General features: G+C 38.2%; 2 protein-coding genes across 5 annotated transcripts in view; one reads left to right on the forward strand and one right to left on the reverse strand.

Annotated features, from left to right (window-relative positions):
• Positions 1 to 411: 411 nt before the first annotated feature.
• On the reverse strand, positions 412 to 14,067 carry GPATCH11 (G-patch domain containing 11). Of its 2 annotated transcripts, XM_037807325.1 has the most exons (10): positions 13,958 to 14,064; positions 12,258 to 12,413; positions 9,034 to 9,105; positions 8,030 to 8,256; positions 7,166 to 7,207; positions 6,306 to 6,426; positions 6,084 to 6,174; positions 5,152 to 5,271; positions 4,134 to 4,215; positions 412 to 3,443 (listed from the first exon to the last, which is right to left on the reverse strand). In XM_037807325.1, exons 3-10 carry the CDS (start codon positions 9,078 to 9,080, stop codon positions 3,388 to 3,390), a joined length of 786 nt encoding a protein of 261 aa, XP_037663253.1. In that variant the 5' UTR covers positions 9,081 to 9,105; positions 12,258 to 12,413; positions 13,958 to 14,064; the 3' UTR covers positions 412 to 3,387. The 2 variants fall into 2 exon arrangements, with proteins under 2 accessions (XP_037663253.1, XP_037663254.1); XM_037807326.1 differs by lacking the exon at positions 12,258 to 12,413 and having other exon boundaries at positions 13,958 to 14,067.
• An 81-nt stretch (positions 14,068 to 14,148) lies between these two features.
• Positions 14,149 to 17,967, forward strand: part of HEATR5B (HEAT repeat containing 5B) — a 133,319-nt gene continuing 129,500 nt past the window's right edge. For 2 of the 3 annotated variants that reach the window (XM_037807072.1, XM_037807074.1), the window contains exons 1-2: positions 14,149 to 14,213; positions 15,169 to 15,319. In XM_037807072.1, coding sequence (XP_037663000.1) covers positions 15,194 to 15,319 — 126 coding nt within the window. In that variant the 5' untranslated portion in view covers positions 14,149 to 14,213; positions 15,169 to 15,193. Of the gene's footprint in view, positions 14,214 to 14,279; positions 14,667 to 15,168; positions 15,320 to 17,967 lie in introns of those variants that run through there. The other variant, XM_037807073.1, reaches the window with a different exon arrangement.

Here is a 17,967-nt window from a genome sequence, read left to right on the forward strand (position 1 = left end):
AGGGCACGTGGCTGGCGTCTCCTGGTCCTTTGCTCCCAGGTTGTGTTTCAAAATGGCTTCCTCCAAAATGTCTCTGGGCTTCTGTTTTCACTCCTGTCTCTCAGCTCCTGTGCGTCCTTGCTTCTTTTTCCCAGGGCATTTCTCTCTAAGCATCTGGGTTCCTCTCTTAGCTTCTCTGGGGCAAACTCTGGGCTTCATTTCTTAACTTAGCATCTCCAAACGTCCTCCTGTCTGCATCTCCAGGCATCTCCATGTGTCAGTGTCTGTATCGGCTCTTGAGCTCTCTTAAGTACTCTAGTGAACTAAATCAGGACCCACCCTGAATGGGCAGGGTCCCCACCTCCATGGAAGTAATTTAATCAAAGTTCTCACACACAGTTGGGTGAGTCACATCTCCATGGAAACAATCAAAAAGTTCCACTCTAATCAAAAGACTAATCAGTCTGCCCCCACAAGATTGCATTAAAGAACATAGCTTTTCTGGGGGGACATAATATATCCAAACCAGCACTTATACCTAGATGTGGAATTGTTGGGTCAAATGATAACTCCTTCCTTACAATTTTGCATATCAAAGAAGTTACATCCATCATTCAGAACTCAAATCAAGGGTACTTCCATAGTGTTCCACTACCTCCCTCTTGGAACTAATCTTTTCCATGGTCATCATTTAGTGCTTTATTATTATGCTTACCAGTCTACCTTCCAGCTCAGTTTTCCTGCCTGGTTTGTTTCTTCAATATACTGTGAATTTCTGGAAAGCAGGGACAAACCCTCTCATTTTTGTGCATAAGTGTGCATCGAGTACAGTACCCTGCATAAAGCAGAATTTCTTTAAGTGCTTTTTGAATTGGTGGGGAATAAAAAGAAGTATTAAGAATCTCTTATGCTTGATCCTACAAAATTTGTCTCATATTAAATAATAATACTCACTTTCAATGTTCAGTAATTAAATGTTTTCCGAAAAACAGTAAATGTGTAAAGTAAACTGGTTTGTTACATTAAAGTGCATTTGCTTATTCTGAATTTGAGAAGCTACAGTATTTTGGATTTATAATTATGAAAAAGAAACATTTTAGAAATTGTAGAGGACTTTGAAAATACATGTAGCACAATATAAACAAAGTAAATGGTAACATGAGGTTAAAACGCACTTTGTTTTAAAAGTTTCAAATTTCATATAAATGTTTTAAAGCAAATTAAAATTTCTTTTCGGAGTTTTGCTCCCTCAGTCTCATTACTGTCTAGTTGTGAAGCCATAAAAGTCCTATATAAATGAAAATGAGTTTCTACTCATATTGAAAACTTGAATTTTTTAAGTTGTCTTAGATGGACAAGAGTGGGAGGGACCTCTCCTACTTTCCAAGGCCCTTGCTCTGGAAGTGTGGACCACAATCCCAGCTTACATCAGCGTTATTCCTACACTCTCAGCATAATTCTTGATAAACACATTTGAAATATTCTAGGTCCCTGGGCAGGTGGTGGGTTGTCCTCACAGTAAGAGTCGAAAGAAAAGTTACTTCCTGTCTAATTCTATTCCATCTGAAATTATTCATGTCGCTTTGAGACTGAATGCCACTATGTTAGCTGAAATGACAGAAAAGGATTTGATTCTAATTCCAACAGAAAGGTGTATTCATTTGTTTTGGCTACAAATACAATTTTATTTTTTTAACAAAAAAGTAAATATTAAACAATATTCAACCAGGAATGCCAATAATTTATACATCTTTACATTCATAAAAATAATAATTCATTTTCTGGATGAGGAACTGAGGCCCAGAAGTTAGCAAGGTTAGCGGTTCTCAATCTCTGCTGCATCTTTGAAGCAACGGGCGTGATGCCCAGGCCACAGTGACCACTTGGGAGTGAGACCCTTGTGTTATCTTTTTTTTAAAGCTCTCCAAGTTAAACTTGAGAACAAGTAAAGTAGGTCATATTAGATCAAGGGCTAATACAAGTTGTACTATTGATTATCTTAACCTGTGCAAGCGTAGCTTTTACTATTTTCTTGTGTTAACTGTTTCTAATAAAAGGAAGAAGAGGTTGAGCTCTTGCTCATTGCTCCTGAAAGGTAAGCTGTAAACTTGTACAGGTAAAGTCACAACTGGTTGCACAACTTTATCTGAAGAAGAGCGATGTTTTATATTTAACCTACATAACTGGTTCCCATCTTCAGGTGCTTATCAGGCTCATTTTTGGGGCTTCAAAATAAACACAGATATCCAGGAACTACCCTGGACTAACTGAATCAAAAGTCATTAGGGGAGATACCTGGGCATGTGAACTTTAAAAAAAAAGTTCATGATTTTGATGCCCAACCTTGGATGGAGCTCTCTATTGGTATGCAACATGGTATGTCCCTAGCTCTACTTGATTAGATTATAGGGAAGCAGAGTCTAGATTAAGATGAAAAAACAATTAAAAAAAAAAAAAATATATATATATATATATTTTAAATCTACCCAGCAATGTAATTGTCTGTTTTAAAGCAGTGAGTTCTCTGAAGCTGGAGGAATGAAGAGGTTGGATTACTATCTGCTGGGAATTCATTAGGTAGTTGCATCAGATGATCACATGATATTTAAGGTTCCTTCTAACTCTGAGTTTCTTTAGTCAAACCTGCAACATATCACTTACAATGAATATTAATATTTCCATGAAAACTCACAATTTAATCAAAAACATGAAAATTACTCTGCCTCTAGAATCTAACAGTGTTAATGCAACAGTACCTCTGTTATCAGTGTTTTTGAGGGGAATACTTTCCCCCTACTTCTCATTAGGGGAAAGGGGACTTCTTGGGAGAGAGAAATATCGGAAGAAGTTCTCTGGACCCTCATTCATTTCTTCCCAACAGAAAGGTGTCTTATGTGATTAATGATATTGAGCATGTGTGGATTCTCTAACCTTGGGAACTTCCCAGTCTCATGATGCAAAGGTGGGCCCCCCCAATCAGGGAGAAATATTAGGAGTCTAATTGGAGAACAAGTCAACCTTGCTCTCTCTTTCAGCTTCATCACTGATAAAACTGATATTTCGATCTCCCTCTGACTCCTCTGTCTTATCTTTCAGTTTGTTCCAAAGTGAAGTGGGGAAGAAGGGAGTTAAGCTGTTGGTGCCCTTAAATCTCACAAGCCTCACAATGCAGCTATAAATTGTAAATGACTACGGCCATGCTACTTACATTCTGAAATAGCATCCTATTAATTTTTCAAGTCAGTGAACAATTATATCCTTCTAAAATACAAAAACAAAACATTATAATTATATTAAAAGGCCCTCTTTCTTTACTGGCATCAAAAAATTAGGGAATTCTAATTACTCAGTTGTCTATCTCTAGGAAACATTGGCATTTTTCTAGGTTCTACTTTATTGAGAATATTTTTAGTCGTGAGCTGCAGAAGTTGGTCCTGGGCAATTTGAAGTTAAATCTTCTTTATCTGTATTTTATGTAAAGAAAAGAAAATATTAGTATGATTTTTTTTGTAAACGGTTCTAGAAAATTATCTCAATATAACATGTATTTTTCATCTGCTTTGTTTGCTACTTAAACCAGGAAAAGATAAAAGCAACAATAACCATGACTTCTTCACTCTCAAGCATAAAGTCCTTAAATACAAGTTAGCAGAGGCAGCTTGGATAAATGTGTTATAAGGGGAGCATTTAGCTTCTTAAGACACTTGACAAGTTTTAAACTGTTTCTTTCTTGTTTTACAATGAAAAAGTAAATGGAATGGATTTTATGGTTTAAGGACAATATTCTATCCAACTGCATAAAAATTAATTTACTAATTTAATACAATTGGCTTTCAAATATCTGTAGCAAAAAAAAAAATCTTTAAAAACAAAGCATGAAAAAAATTCATCTTTCTCAAGTGATTCTAAAAGTGTTTCTTCTGAAAACATTCTCTTATGCACATTTAGTTTCTGAAAAGTTAAAAGCAACTTTAATCAGGCCTCAATTATTTCCAAATCCACTATTTCTTTGAGACATAGATCCCATACTGCCACTTGGATGGAATATAAGAAATTTCCATTGCCTATGGGAAATGTGACTTTTATAAAAACTCTAAGCTAAAAATCAAAGAGCATTCTTATTCAATATTTTTAAAAAGTATAAAATATCTTACCTTCATAGGCTGTTCCACACCAAATACAATACAGATGTTCTTCCCTTAAATAACTGGTCAATATTTGTAATTTTTCTAGTACCTAGATATAAGACACAAGCATATTAATAGTTTGCATCAAAGAGAACCCTTTAATAGTTTGCATCAAAGAGAACCCTGGTTTTCTGAAGTCTCTTACATCATGCTGAATTAGCCCAAGGCCATAATTTTCTAATCAGTTTTTTAGGTCTCTAGGGTAGAAGAAATATATTTGAAGAATATATCCCAGTTTTCTGAAATTTTCACAAGGCTTTCAGACAACAGAAATCACTTATTAACATTGAGAAAATAATTTCTGGCTGGCTCTATTATAATCAGCCTTCTTTAAAGACCCCTCCTACCTTCAAGGAATCGACGCCCTGCAGATGGGTAGAAGGATGAACCTGCTTCCCTTTGCCTTAAAAGTTCTCACCAATGGTCTCCCAGTTCAATGGAACACAGACTTTTCAAACTGAATGTTTTCTATAAAATTCATATGTTTATTCCTTTTTTGAATCTCCACTTTGTTTGGATTGTATTTTTTTGTGTTTTGTTTATGGGTTGGGGAGTGACATACTCATTAGAATCACTTCCAGATATTTAACAGGAAACAAAGTATGAATTAAAATAATTTACATTTGCAGCTAATCCATCACTTAAACTGAAGCCAAGGTGAGATGGCAAACTGAAGCTAAAACGCAAAAATTATATGAAAGTTTTGATTTGGGGTTTATAAAATAATGCTGTAAAGCAGTGGTTCTCAACAAGGAGTGATTTTTTTTCCCCTCAGGGACATTTAGCAATGTTTGGAGACATTTTTGATTGTCACAAAGAGGGGGGTGGTTACTACTGGCATCTAGTAGGGAGAGGACAGGGATGCTACTAAACATCCTACAATGCACAGACCAGCCCCCCACAACAAAGATTTATCCAGCCCCAAAGGTCAATAGTGCTGAGGTTAAGAACACATGCAGTAAAAGGAACTGATACCAAAACATACACTTAAATCTTCACTCTCATATTCATCTTCATCCTGTTCTTTTTCTTCTGACTCTTCCTCTTCTTCATTCTCTTGTTCAGGCCTCAACCAGTACCATGCCTCTCTGGGAACCTGAACATTCTGAAAATGTAGAACTATTCTGAATTACACATTACTAAACAGTACTGATAAGACTATCACAAGTATGTTCACTTTAGCATGTATTTCTTCTTCCAATAAATATTTAATGAATGCTGCTTCAAGAGTAAGATACTGTACCATGAACTACGGGGAAGCAAAGTTCAATTAGAATATTGTCCCCAAGTTGCTGACAGTCTAGTAGGGAACATAAGGTATGGGTATAAAATGATACACATGTGCTAGAATATTTGAAGAGTTATGAAATAAGTTCAAAATAAAGTACTAGGAAATACAGAGAAGTGAGATTGCTTCCAGCAATGTATTTATATATGAGGGAAATTTTACTATAAACATTTTTGTGACTTTCAGTGAAGTCACGTTTATTTTGATGGCACTCGAACCCCTAAAAAAATAGCAAAGAGAATTTTTTAAACCATTCAAATATGAAATAAAGAACATTCAACTTTGATTTTACTAATTAGAGACACATAATGTTCTGAATATGAACTGAAAATAGGCTTTCTACATAGATCAGTCCTAAATAGTCAATATTCAAATAAACAGAATAAATAAATGTAAAAATGTTATTTAACACTTGCTGGATAATTCAGACAAATCTGGTTCTTTCAGTGAACAAGTCATTACTGCATCAATCATCACAGGTTAGTAATGCAGGTCAAAGGTAAGCTTTAGTGGGTGAAGGCTAGATCAACAAGCCTTGGAATTCTTTTTCTTTTTTTAATAAAAAGACACGACAAATCATAATGGATGCCAAAACACTTTACCAAAATGAAAGCAGGTAAAAGGATTACCTTATGGGTATCCAATTGTTGACAGGCTCGCTGGCTTCTCTTAAGATCTCCTTCTAGCTTCATTTCATCTTGCTTAGTCTTAAGTCTCATTCTAATTAAGGAAAAAAAAGTACATTTAAGGTCTATACACTTTCTGTAACAATTTCATATGACCAAGAACCAGAGAACATATCACAATTAAGAGGAAATGTAGTAAAAAGCAGCTCAAATACAAAGTTGCACCGAAATTGTTCTGTAGCTTTTTCTTCGGCTTGGTTTTTCATATGAATCTTTCTTCTGTAGCTTTCTAATTTTTCCTCTGCTTTCCGTTTTAATAAGGCTTCATGACCAATGCCACTTTTCCCTGTTCAAATAGAAAAAACCATGATGAGAAACATTGACTTTATACTTCAAAAAATGACAATTTAAATGTCTACAAATTAAATGCGATTCTCATTTAGATACAGCCAATCAAAATCATTTGACAAGACTGTCAGGAGAAAACACTTCGACTTTAAAAAACAAAACAAAACAAAAAAAACACCCTAACACACAATCTGAATTTTACAAAGATCATCAGAAACATCTAATAAGATAATAGTACTATACAATTTAGGCAGTAATTATTTAATCAGGAAAATAGTAAGAATTGTCATAATTTCATATAAATATAATGAACAAATAAAATATTTTTGTTTCTCTTGAATGCATCCAAAATATTAAGAAAAACATTTAATGCATAAATATTTCTTACAACATTTGGAACATTTCAATAAACAAAATAAAAATAGCATTGTACTTTAAACGATTTAAATGACAAAAAAAGGAAAAGGTTTTCCCCCATTTTTTATTTAAAATTTATTTTACACTCATTAAAACTTATTTTACTTTTAGTTTAAAAGGTTTAGAAGTTTAACCAACAAACATTTACTGATGGCTTCCTTTGATAATAACTGTAGCCATACCACCATTTTAAAAAGTATTTATTAAGAAAAATATATACTAGAATCAAGTATAAGTTGTTATTCCTGGAAATGAGATATCAGACTTGCCCAATGCTTACAGTAAAAAGTAAGATAATATGCTAAAATATAATTACATACCGGTTTTGACATTGAGAGGAATCGGTTCAACAATGCCATCTCCTAAAAAAGAGAACAAAACACAAACTATTTTAGAAATTCTTCCTCAAACTACAGTTAAGTATAGTACGCAATTTTACAGTGCTCTGTGCATATTCCTCCCAGTTTCAATGATATTCATAACTGAAATCTGAAAATCAGCACTCTATAATTAATTACTCTCCTGCCTTCTAAATACCTACTCTTCAATAAGGCTGATACACAGGAAGGTGGGGTTTTAAGAAGTGAAAACACTAATATTATATGCCCAAGAGGGTATAAGCCTTAAAGGGAAAGCAAAGCCTTGTTAGGTAAGACCAAATCAATATAATAAAGGAAAGGGGGAAAAGAATTACAGCTTTAAGAAGCTACCACACGGTCTCTACATCTTAACAGGCAGTTTCACTTCCTGAAAAGAGAGGTGAGAATCGAATTTCTTCAACTGGGTGGTTCCTCAGACAGCTGCCACAGGCATGGACAAGCCAGGCAGAGTCCTGCCGCTATCCTCAATGCTGTTTCACTGTCCCTTGGCCATTAGCACTTCTCAACCCATCACTGTCACCATTCTTAGCTGCTGTCTCCATTGTAGGCCATGCCCATCCCAGTTGTTATTGCCTTTAATGTTGAGCTGGGCTGATAAGCAGCTCTTGATGGCATATGTAGTGTCTAAAATGGATACAGGAAGACAAAAGTTCTCTTTTAGGCCTGAAAGCACATAAAAGACTAAGAAGCTTAAGTTGTTTTAATTTTGGGTAGATGGATAAAGATTAAAGAGTCACCTCTGACACTCATCAACAAATTAATTTGGTGGTTAGGAACACCTATTTATTTCCGAATGTGACTTACCACTCTTGCCAAGAGCCTGACCACTTTTATAACCCATCTTCTGGAGCAAAGCAAACCCTTTGTTTTCACAGCCTAGTGCATTCTTCAACCCAATGTCACGTCTTTCTTCTTCTTCTTCTTTTAAACTCCTCTGCCTATTTTTCAAATTAGCCTCCAGTTGCTTTTCTTCTTTTCGACGGGCTTCTCGGATTTGCCTCAGCATTGGCAATCCTGGTCTGATATCTTCTCTGAACAATAATGGAAAAGATTATTTTAGACAAGTATGTGGAGCTTTCTCGTATCTTCGTTTCTTCCTTACTTGACTTTACTTAAAATTTCAGTGCTACCTGTGATCATCTTTCCTATCATTATTAGTGGTAGTAAAGCTACCTGACCAGACAGCAGAATTGATGCTAAAATTCAATGGTCCACTTTATGACAAGCCATTATGAGAGAGCAAAGAATGTGTTGGCACAATCAAGAGGGATGGGCAGGGAACCAGGGCAGAGAACGAAGGGAAGAAACCTGAAAAAGCAAAAAAGTAAGTCAAATTATGGAGGGACGACATAGAAATGGAACTGAGAAAAGGCCAATGGATATGACAAATGAGAACATAATCCATGAGCTCCAAGAAGGGCTGTTTGAGTAGAATGATGAAGGCTGCCAGATTGAAGGAAACTAAATAAAGTATAGAGTTGAAGAAGTGAGAAGTATAGACTTATTTATCTAGGAGGCTGGTGATAATAAAGAGCAAAACTGAATAGCAACTAGAAGAAATAATATAATGAAATAAAGGAAAAGGAGTAAATTTGCTTGGAAGAAGGGAATGAAAGGGATCAAGGGTAGAAGTAAAATGGTAAACATTAGGAGTAAGGGGTTCCCAGTGCCTTTGTATGGACATCTAAGAGGGGTGTCTACAAAGCAACAAGACTAACTCTCCAAACTCACACACAAAATCAGTCTCACTGCTTAATAGTTGTGCACGTCTTACAAACATCACTACATTAGTGAGCACATTCACTTACTGGACATTAATGAAGGAATCAGACATGTAGTCCTCTTCTTCTGCCATGTTCAGCCTCAAATGGCAATCACATCTAGAAATCAAATAGGTTAAAGTAATAATTGCTCTTTTTTCTTTATGTATCCCTGCCATGACTTTTTCTAGATGTCTACTACATACTCAGTGCCATTTGGACATCTGTACCTGTGGAGCTCTCAAACTCAATAATCCAAACAACTCATTATCTTTCCCTCCAAAACCTCTTGCATCTCCTAATTTCTACATGGTTGATGTCACCATATCTTTCCCTTCTTGACCTCTTATAAACCCGTCGATTCTTCTTCCATAGTATCTCTCCAAGTTATCCATTTTTTTTCTATAGTTGCGACCACTGCTTTAGTTAGGCTCTTCCCTCTCACCTGAACTATTAGAACAACTTCCTAACTGGCATCACTATCTTTGGCTCTCCTTTTCCAACCATCTCCTATACCTCCTCTGAAATGGTTTTACTAACTACTTCTAAGTCAGAGCATGCTACTTCCTTGTTTCAAACTCTTCAATAAACTCAACCCTGCAGGCAGTGGATAGCAAGTCTTAGAAGCCCTTCATAATCTGACCCAACTCTCCTTTGGGATTTCTTATTCAAGCCACAATGGTGTCCCCTGAACATACCAGACATTTCCTTCCTCCTGTGCCTAGGCTAACCCCCTTCACAAAAACTAGTCCTGACCACTCCAAGCCTTTCTATTAAATTCTAACAGTACTTTATGTTCAAGTTGCTCATTTGGAACTTGACACAGTAACACCTCACTTATATGGAAATACATCTGGGGACAATTTCTATCCAAAATAGTTAAAACTGTGTAATTGTTGGTTCCTAAAGAGATAAAATAATTACCTAGAACAGTGCTTCTCAAACTTCATTGTGTATGCAAAATTGCCTTGGGATCTTGCTAAAATTAGAATCTGATTCTGGGCAGGAGCCTAAAGATTCTGTATTTTTAATAGGCTCCCAAAGTCAATTCTGCCGGTCCAATTGCTGGACACAAAAGTGCAGTCACCTGTTTAGTGCCTATATGCTTTTGTCTGCCCTGCATCCCTTTTATTTGGAAGCCCAGCCCTCTGCCCTCCCTCTAGTTCTACTAGAGATGGCAATCTCAGTACCCTTACTCCTTTGGGCCCAAAGATGGCCAATTATAGTACCCTATGCCCCAGAAACAGAGGACATAACTTTCATCATATGATATGAACATGCAGATTGTTGGATGAACTCCCTTCACTGGTGTTTCTGAACTGTGAGGACGTAAAGCTGGGCTATGGATGGCCATCTTCTTGGCCACACAAGGAGAACTTATTGTGAAATGCAACCTGGCAGAGAAGGGTAGAGAAAGTAGATAAAGGTAGGCCCAAAATCAATGAGTGTCCACCTAGTTCCTGAGGTCTTAATCCCTCCAGCTCTTTCTTTAATGCTGTGACTCAGCATCCTTCCTAGCTGGATGGACCAATAAATGCCCTCACTACCTAAGCTTGTTTGAGGAGGGGTCAATTGCAATCAAAAGAATATAGACTGTATGTCAACAGAAGGGAAGTTGGAGGATAAAAGTGGGAATGTATAGTACAGTGAATCTTGTGGTGGACAATCTCTGTGATTAACTATACAAATATTAAAAAATTTTTTCATGAACCAGAACAAATGTATGACACTATTACAAGGAGTTAAAAATAGAGGGGTAGATGGGAAAAAATGCACACCCACTGCAAACTATGGACTATAGTTAACAATAATATTTTAAAATTCTTTCATCAACAGTAATAAATGTATCATACCAATACAATGGGTCAATAATACGGAGGCATAAGGGGTCTGGGAGGATTTTGGTTTCCTTTTTTCTTTTTATTTCTTTTCTGAAGTAATGAAAATGTTCTAAAATCAATCATGGTGATGTATGCACAACTATGCAATGATACTGTGAGTCAGTGATTGTATACTTCAGATGGTTTGTATGGTGTGTGACTATATCAATAAAACTGCATTAAAAAGACTATAGACAATGATTCTGGATGAAAAAGTATTACTATACTGCTTCTTAATATGTAAATCTTCCCACTAGGGTATAAATCACAAAGACAAGTTCCCTCTATCCTCATTGCCCACCACTGTGTTCCAAATATCATAGATTCTTAAAAAGTGTTTAGCTATGATAAGGACAAAAAGGGTCTTTAATCATATTTGTGATTTAGCAATAATAAAATATTTTTCTTATGTCATTATACCTTATTTTTAAAATTTTTGCTAAATTTTGTTAAAAATTTTTGTTAAATACACCACAAATACAGAAAACCACATAAAAATATATAGCTTAATAAATTGTGAGACAAGCACTCTAATAAATACATAGCAGCCTCCAAGATGGCCCCCAGATTCTTGCCTCTTGGTTTTCACACCCTTATGTAGCTCCCTCCCACAATGAACAGGGCTGATCTGTTAAACCAAAAGGATGTTGTGGAAATAATGGAGTATGACTTCGAGGCTCGCTCCTAAAAGAACTGCAACTTTCACCTTGTGCTTTTAGTTAGATCACTCACTCATTCTGGAAGAAGCTAGCTGGTATATAGTGAGGACACTCAAGCAGCTCTGTGGAGAAGTCCATGCAATGAGGAACTGAGGCCTCTTGCTAACAGCCAGTACCATCTTCCAGCCACATCAGTGAGCCACCTTGAAGGTGGAGCCTCTAGCCCCAGCCAAGCCTTCAGATGACTTGGCCTGGCATCTTCTTTGCAACTTCATAATACAGTTGGAGCTAGCTAAGCTAGTGACAGATTCGTGACCCACAGAAAGTGAGGGATAATAAATGGTTATTGTTATTTTAAGCTGTTACAGCTTAGGATAATTTGTTACACAGCAATAAATAATACAAACCATAACCATGTCAGGATATAGAATCCTGTCAGCTACCCCAGGAGCCCTCTTCATCCACTACTCAACTGCACTACCTCCTTCCATTCTAGGAGTCATCACCACTCTGTCTTTTGTGGTCATTACTTCCTCACTTTTCTTTTAAATTCATGAGTCACATATGCATCCTTAAGCATCACAGTTTAGTTTTGCCTATTTTTCTTTTTATTATAACATAGTAAACTAAAGTTGTGTAAGATTTTATACAGCATTTTTGGTAATTCACCCAGTTTTCTAATCCTCAGATTCTTCATTTGTAATAATGGTACACATAATGGTTTAGCACTTACCCAGTCTACCACACACTTTCATCTCATTTAGACTTCATTAACAATTCTCTAGATACAGTTAGTACGTCTTGCTTTCCAGTTGGAGAAGTTAAGGCTCAGTATGGCTAAATGACTTGCTCAAAACCACAGAGAATCCAGGACTCACCGCTGTCAGTACTGCAAGCAGAATTAAAATTTTTAAAGGGGACTATTTACATCTGTTTAAGACTGGATGGGGGCTACAGATTCTTTTTTTTTTTTTTTAATTCATTTTATTGAGATATATTCACATACCATGCAGTCATACAAAACAAATCGAAAATTCAATTGTTCACAGTATCATTACATAGTTGTGCATTTATCCCCAAAATCAATCCCTGACACCTTCATTACCACACACATAAAAATAACAAGAATAATTAAAGTGAAAAAGGGCAATTAAAATAAAAAAGAACAGTGGGTGCCTTTGTTTGTTTGTTTTTTCCTTCCCCCATTTTTCTACTCATCCATCCATAAACTAGACAAAGGGGAGTGTGGTCCATATGGCTTTCCCAATCACATTGTCACCCCTCATAAACTACATTTTTATACAATCGTCTTCAAGATTCATGGGTACTGGGTTGTAGTTTGATAGTTTCAGGTATCTACCACCAGCTACCTCAATTCATTAGAACCTAAAAAGGGTTGTCTATATTGTGCGTAAGAGTGCCCACCAGACTGACCTCTCGGCTCCTTTTGGAATCTCTCTGCCACTGAAGCTTATTTCATTTCCTTTCACATCCCCCTTTTGGTCAAGAAGATGTTCTCCATCCCATGATGCCGGGTCTACATTCCTCCCCGGGAATCATATTCCACTTTGCCAGGGAGATTCACTACCCTGGGTGTCTGATCCCATGTAAGGCGAAGGGCAGTGATTTCACCCGCCAGGGTGGCTCAGCCAGAGAGAGAGGGCCACATCTGAGCAACAAAGAAGCATTCGGGAGGAGGCTCTTAGGCACAATTATAGGGAGGCCTAGCCTCTCCTTTGCAGTAGTCTTCCCAAGGGCAAATCCTGTGGTAGAGGGCTCAGCCCATCAAACCACCAGTCTCTATGTCTGTGAGCACATTAGCAATCATCGGAGGTGGAGCACCCCAATACCCTACAGGTTCTTTTTAAAGCTCCCTTTAAATAGATGAAATATAGCGTCACTCATTCCCACCAGGCATAAGCATCAACTTCGCAAGGCGATAATACAGACAGAGACGAGGAGGTTTGGACCAGAGTGACAGCGGAGCTCGTGAGAAGTGGTTGCATTCTGTGTATATTTTGGAGGTAGAGCGAACAGGAGTTGCTGACGAGTTGGAAGTGGTATACATAAGAGCAATGCTTTTGGCCTAAATTCTTGGAAGAACGGAGTTACCATTTTTTTTAGTGGGAAGACTGTATGAGCAGAGTTTTTTGTTTTGTGTTGGGGGGGGGGTGTCAAGAAGAGTGCTGCTTCAGCTATATTAAGATTGAGAGTCCCATTACACATCCAAGCGAAGAGATGGGCTAAGTCGTTGGATGTACGTAGAAGGGTGACAAGTAAAGCCTCCCTCGGAAATACGCCCTGGGATCGATAATCTCTTCCTTCCCCCATTCCTTCCGGCTGCAAGCGTCCCGCAGACTCGCCCATCTACGGGGTGGGGAAGCGGGTGATGGTGGGACGGGGTAGTTACAGGCAGCGCACACCGGAGCTTACCTGGCAGCTCCACTCTCTCCGGGTCAGCTCGCGAGAGCGCGCGCTGCGCATGCGCTGGCCAAGCAAAGCGGGACATCCGGCCTCTGCTGCCATCTGGTTTGGGAACCAGCCCCTGGAGGAAATAGGCAGACGTGGTTATGCGCACGCGCTCTTACCTGGTTTCCTAAAGCAAGAGTGTGGGAGGCGGGGCATCCGGGTTCCTTGGCGGCTGCTTGTATCGTGGAGCCCAGCTGATCCTCTCCTCGCAGACTAGGAGGTGAGGCCGGTCCCACTCACCGCAAAGCGTGCACGTTTACCCACAGGCATACTCTTGTCCCCCCGCACCCTCCGTACATTTTCATAGGGGTGGGGAGAATATTCGAGCTCGTGATGAACATTTTCCCTATACAGGCTGCGGACTGGGTTCCGCGCCGCCGTGTCCAGGGGTTGACAGCCTGAGCGACCGGGTCGAGGCCTGCGGCGATCTCTTGCATTTCCCCCAGCTCCGGTGCTGTGCGACGGTCCGCGACGCAGTCGGGCTAAACCAATCCCGGAACGCACGGGGCTTCTGCCGGCTGCATTGCGGGACCGCTTGGCATTGTCGCTGGAGCTTCGGCCTCGGGGACCTGGCCACCCCCCGACCTCATCCCCTGAGGAGGACTCTTGGAGACATCCAACTGGGATCTTTATGCTCGGACGTTAAAACTAGGTTGGGTGCAGCAGGAGAGGGGTAAGGGTGTTATGCACCGAGCCGTGCACAAAAAAAAGGGAGAACGGTTGTCAGGCCTGGCAGTTTGATGTTGGAGCTTCGGGTTTTTTAATTTATGAAATGGGTTAATGTGTTTTGCTATGCATGGTTCTTCTGAAATAATACCTTATTTGCAATATTTATTTTAATTTTCTTTCAGTTCCATTATTCAGTCTTCCTTACCAAACACAACTTTGTTTTGTTTTTGTTTTTGTATATTCCTTTGTCCTTTAACATTAGGACATAGGGTTTAGGGACGAGGGCTTAAATATCCTTCCTTATTTTTGAAGACCTTGACAGTTGTAAGGTGTAATGGTCAGGTATTTAAAATTAGTTTCTTAGGTTTTGCTTCAAAGAAGTTGTGTAAGTTTTCCCCAAATGAACTGACAAAGTAAAGCCATGTGTTCGTTTCTTAATGGTTGCATTCATTAAACTCGACTTTTAACATTTAAAAATCCTGTATTTTTTTATGTGTTAATTTAAGGTGTGAATTTAAAACTTCACCAGTAATGGAGTTAGCCCACAGTTTGCTGCTAAATGAAGAAGCTTTGGCTCAAATCACTGAAGCAAAGAGACCAGTTTTTATCTTTGAATGGCTGCGCTTTCTTGATAAAGTCGTGGTTGCTGCCAACAAGGTATGGTACTGCTTTCTTTCCAATTGGGTTAACATAATAAAGAGTATTATCTGCTGATAATTTGTAAGGAAATACATGTTATGTTTTGAAATGTTTGTGGGTCACTTAACTGTAATGAGAATTTCTAGTCTATCCCTTTTCTGATCTGTGGCAAAACCCAAACTTTGGTTAAATCTAGCTCCATGCCTATTCCATGTCTCTACCTAGTAGCTGAATGTGACTGTAGAAAAACATGACTGTGTGATTGGTGTCACCTTAAATTCATCATCACCAACTTCAAGTGGTCCTTCAGTGCTATCTAGCAATCCTACGATACTGTTCCCTAGTCTCTAGAAAAGTGTTTTACATGTACTTTTCTCCTTAGTTCTCCAGTACCTCCTTCTGCATTCCCCTTTCTCAACTGAGGCCTTCGCTTCCTATTTCATTGAGAAAATACTAACTACAGAGAACTTTCACATGCTCCCATCACCACCTCTATTCATTCTCTGCTTTCCATCTGTTACTATGGATGAACTGTCGGCTCCTATTGAAGGCCACCCTCTCCATTTTTAATCAGATTCCATCCTCATTTTTCTCTCCTTCATTGTCAATTTTTGTAAACCTTTAAACTTCTAAGGGTAGCATATATACACAAAAGTGCACAATCATGTCTCCAGTTCAGTCATATCCATATAACTACCAGTCAAATCAAGAAAAAGAATGTTATCAGCAATACAGAAGCTCCTTCCCAATCACTACCTTCCACTCCTAAAGGTAATCACAATCCTGACTTCTCACTAAATCGATTAGTTTTGCCCATGTTTGAACTTTTACATCATTAGTTTTCCCCTCTGAATTGAAGCAGTCCCTTCAATACATAAACATGCTGTATTAACTCACACCTTTAAGAACTAAAACAGTAAACAAAACCTGTTTCTTGATTTTCATATTCCCTTTTAGCTAATGCTCCATTTCTCTGTTCTTTATAGTGAAAATCCTCAGAAGAGTGGCTATGTTTGCCATTATCACTTAATCCCCTCCCATTCCCACTCTTCTATAAAAATTTAGTGCTTAACCAAAATTATACACATATATAGATGAAACAGTCAAATAGTTTTACAAGCTTGTTCCAAAAGTTAGTCCCCTGCCTCTCCTCCCACCTCCTATCCTCTTCTTAGAAGCAAATCATTCAATTCTTATAGCTGATTTTTAAATTATCTAGCTGCATTCTTTTAATAAAGTGATTATATTGTTATTTTTTTAATTTTAGGCATTACTTATTCTAGTTTGCTAATGCTGCTGAGATGCAAAACACCGGAGATGGATTGGCTTTTATAAAAGGAGGTTTATTTGGTTACACAGTTACAGTCTTAAGGCCATAAAGTGTCCAAGGTAACACATCAGCAATCGGGTACCTTCACTGGAGGATGGCCAGTGGTGTCCAGAAAACCTTTGTTAGGTGGGAAGGCACGTGGCCAGCGTCTGCTCCAAAGTTCCGGTTTCAGAATGGCTTTCTCCCAAGATATTCCTCTCTAGGCTGCAGTTCCCCAAAAATGTCACTCTTAGTTGCACATGGGGTATTTGTCCTCTCTTAGCTTCTCTGGAGCAAGAGTCTGCTTTCAATGGCCCTCTTTCAGCTGTCTCTCATTTGCAGCTCCTGTGCTTTCTTCAAAGTGTCCCTCTTGGCTGTAACGCCTCTTCAAAACATCACTCACAGCTGCACTGAGTTCCCTCTGCCCATCAGCTCATTTATATGGCTCCACTGATCAAGGCCCACCCAATGGGCGGGCCAACACTGATGGAAATTATCCAGTTAGAGTCATCACCCACAGCTGGGTGGGGCGCATCTCCAAAGAAACACTCAAAGAAATCTAATCAAAACTGATAATGTCTGCCCACACAAGATTACATCAAAGATAATGGTGTTTGGGGAACACAGTACATTCAAACTGGCACACTTATTGACTTCCCACTATTCAAAAAGAGGATTTAATGCTCTCACATCCCTGTTCCACCACATGTTCATGCGTTCTTTTACTCATTCTCTCATTATAATTGTATATTAATTTTGGTTAGATCACTGTTCATTGTTTACATTATTCTATGTAAAGACTTCACAGTTAAGTCATGTAACGTGCTCTGATTATCTTCCTCCTCAAGATCTTGTATTGTAAAGAACTCTCTGCTGCAGTCTTCTGACCCACTCCAGTTTGGGCAAGGCTCTCTCCACCTGGTGTACGGTGGTCATTCTAGGATACCCCTTCACAGTCGTCCTAGAGATTCCTTTTGCCTTTCCTTTGCTTTAGATCACCTGTTAGCTTGACCTTATATATTTTTCTTTGTTAGTTTTTTCTCTTACACATCCTGTAGTAGCTTCCTGAAAAAGGGCAAGTAGAAGGTAAATTTTTTGAGACCTGGTATGTTTGAAACTCTTTATTCTCATATCGTAATTGAAGGTATGTTGGAAGCAATGTAGTTATTTTAGATTATTTGTTTTTCTTATTCCTTTGGTCATAGTTTGTTATATTTCTTGGGGTATCATAGGAACTTATTAGAAGCAATGTAGTTATTTTAGATTATTTGTTTTTCTTATTCGTTTTGTTTCAAATGTTGTTTTTTAATTTTTAGATTAAGTTAAAAAAAAAGTATGGCAGCATATAGAATTTTGG

The sequence above is a fragment of the Choloepus didactylus genome, chromosome 17 (assembly GCF_015220235.1).
Source record: "Choloepus didactylus isolate mChoDid1 chromosome 17, mChoDid1.pri, whole genome shotgun sequence".
Taxonomy (NCBI): domain Eukaryota; kingdom Metazoa; phylum Chordata; class Mammalia; order Pilosa; family Megalonychidae; genus Choloepus; species Choloepus didactylus.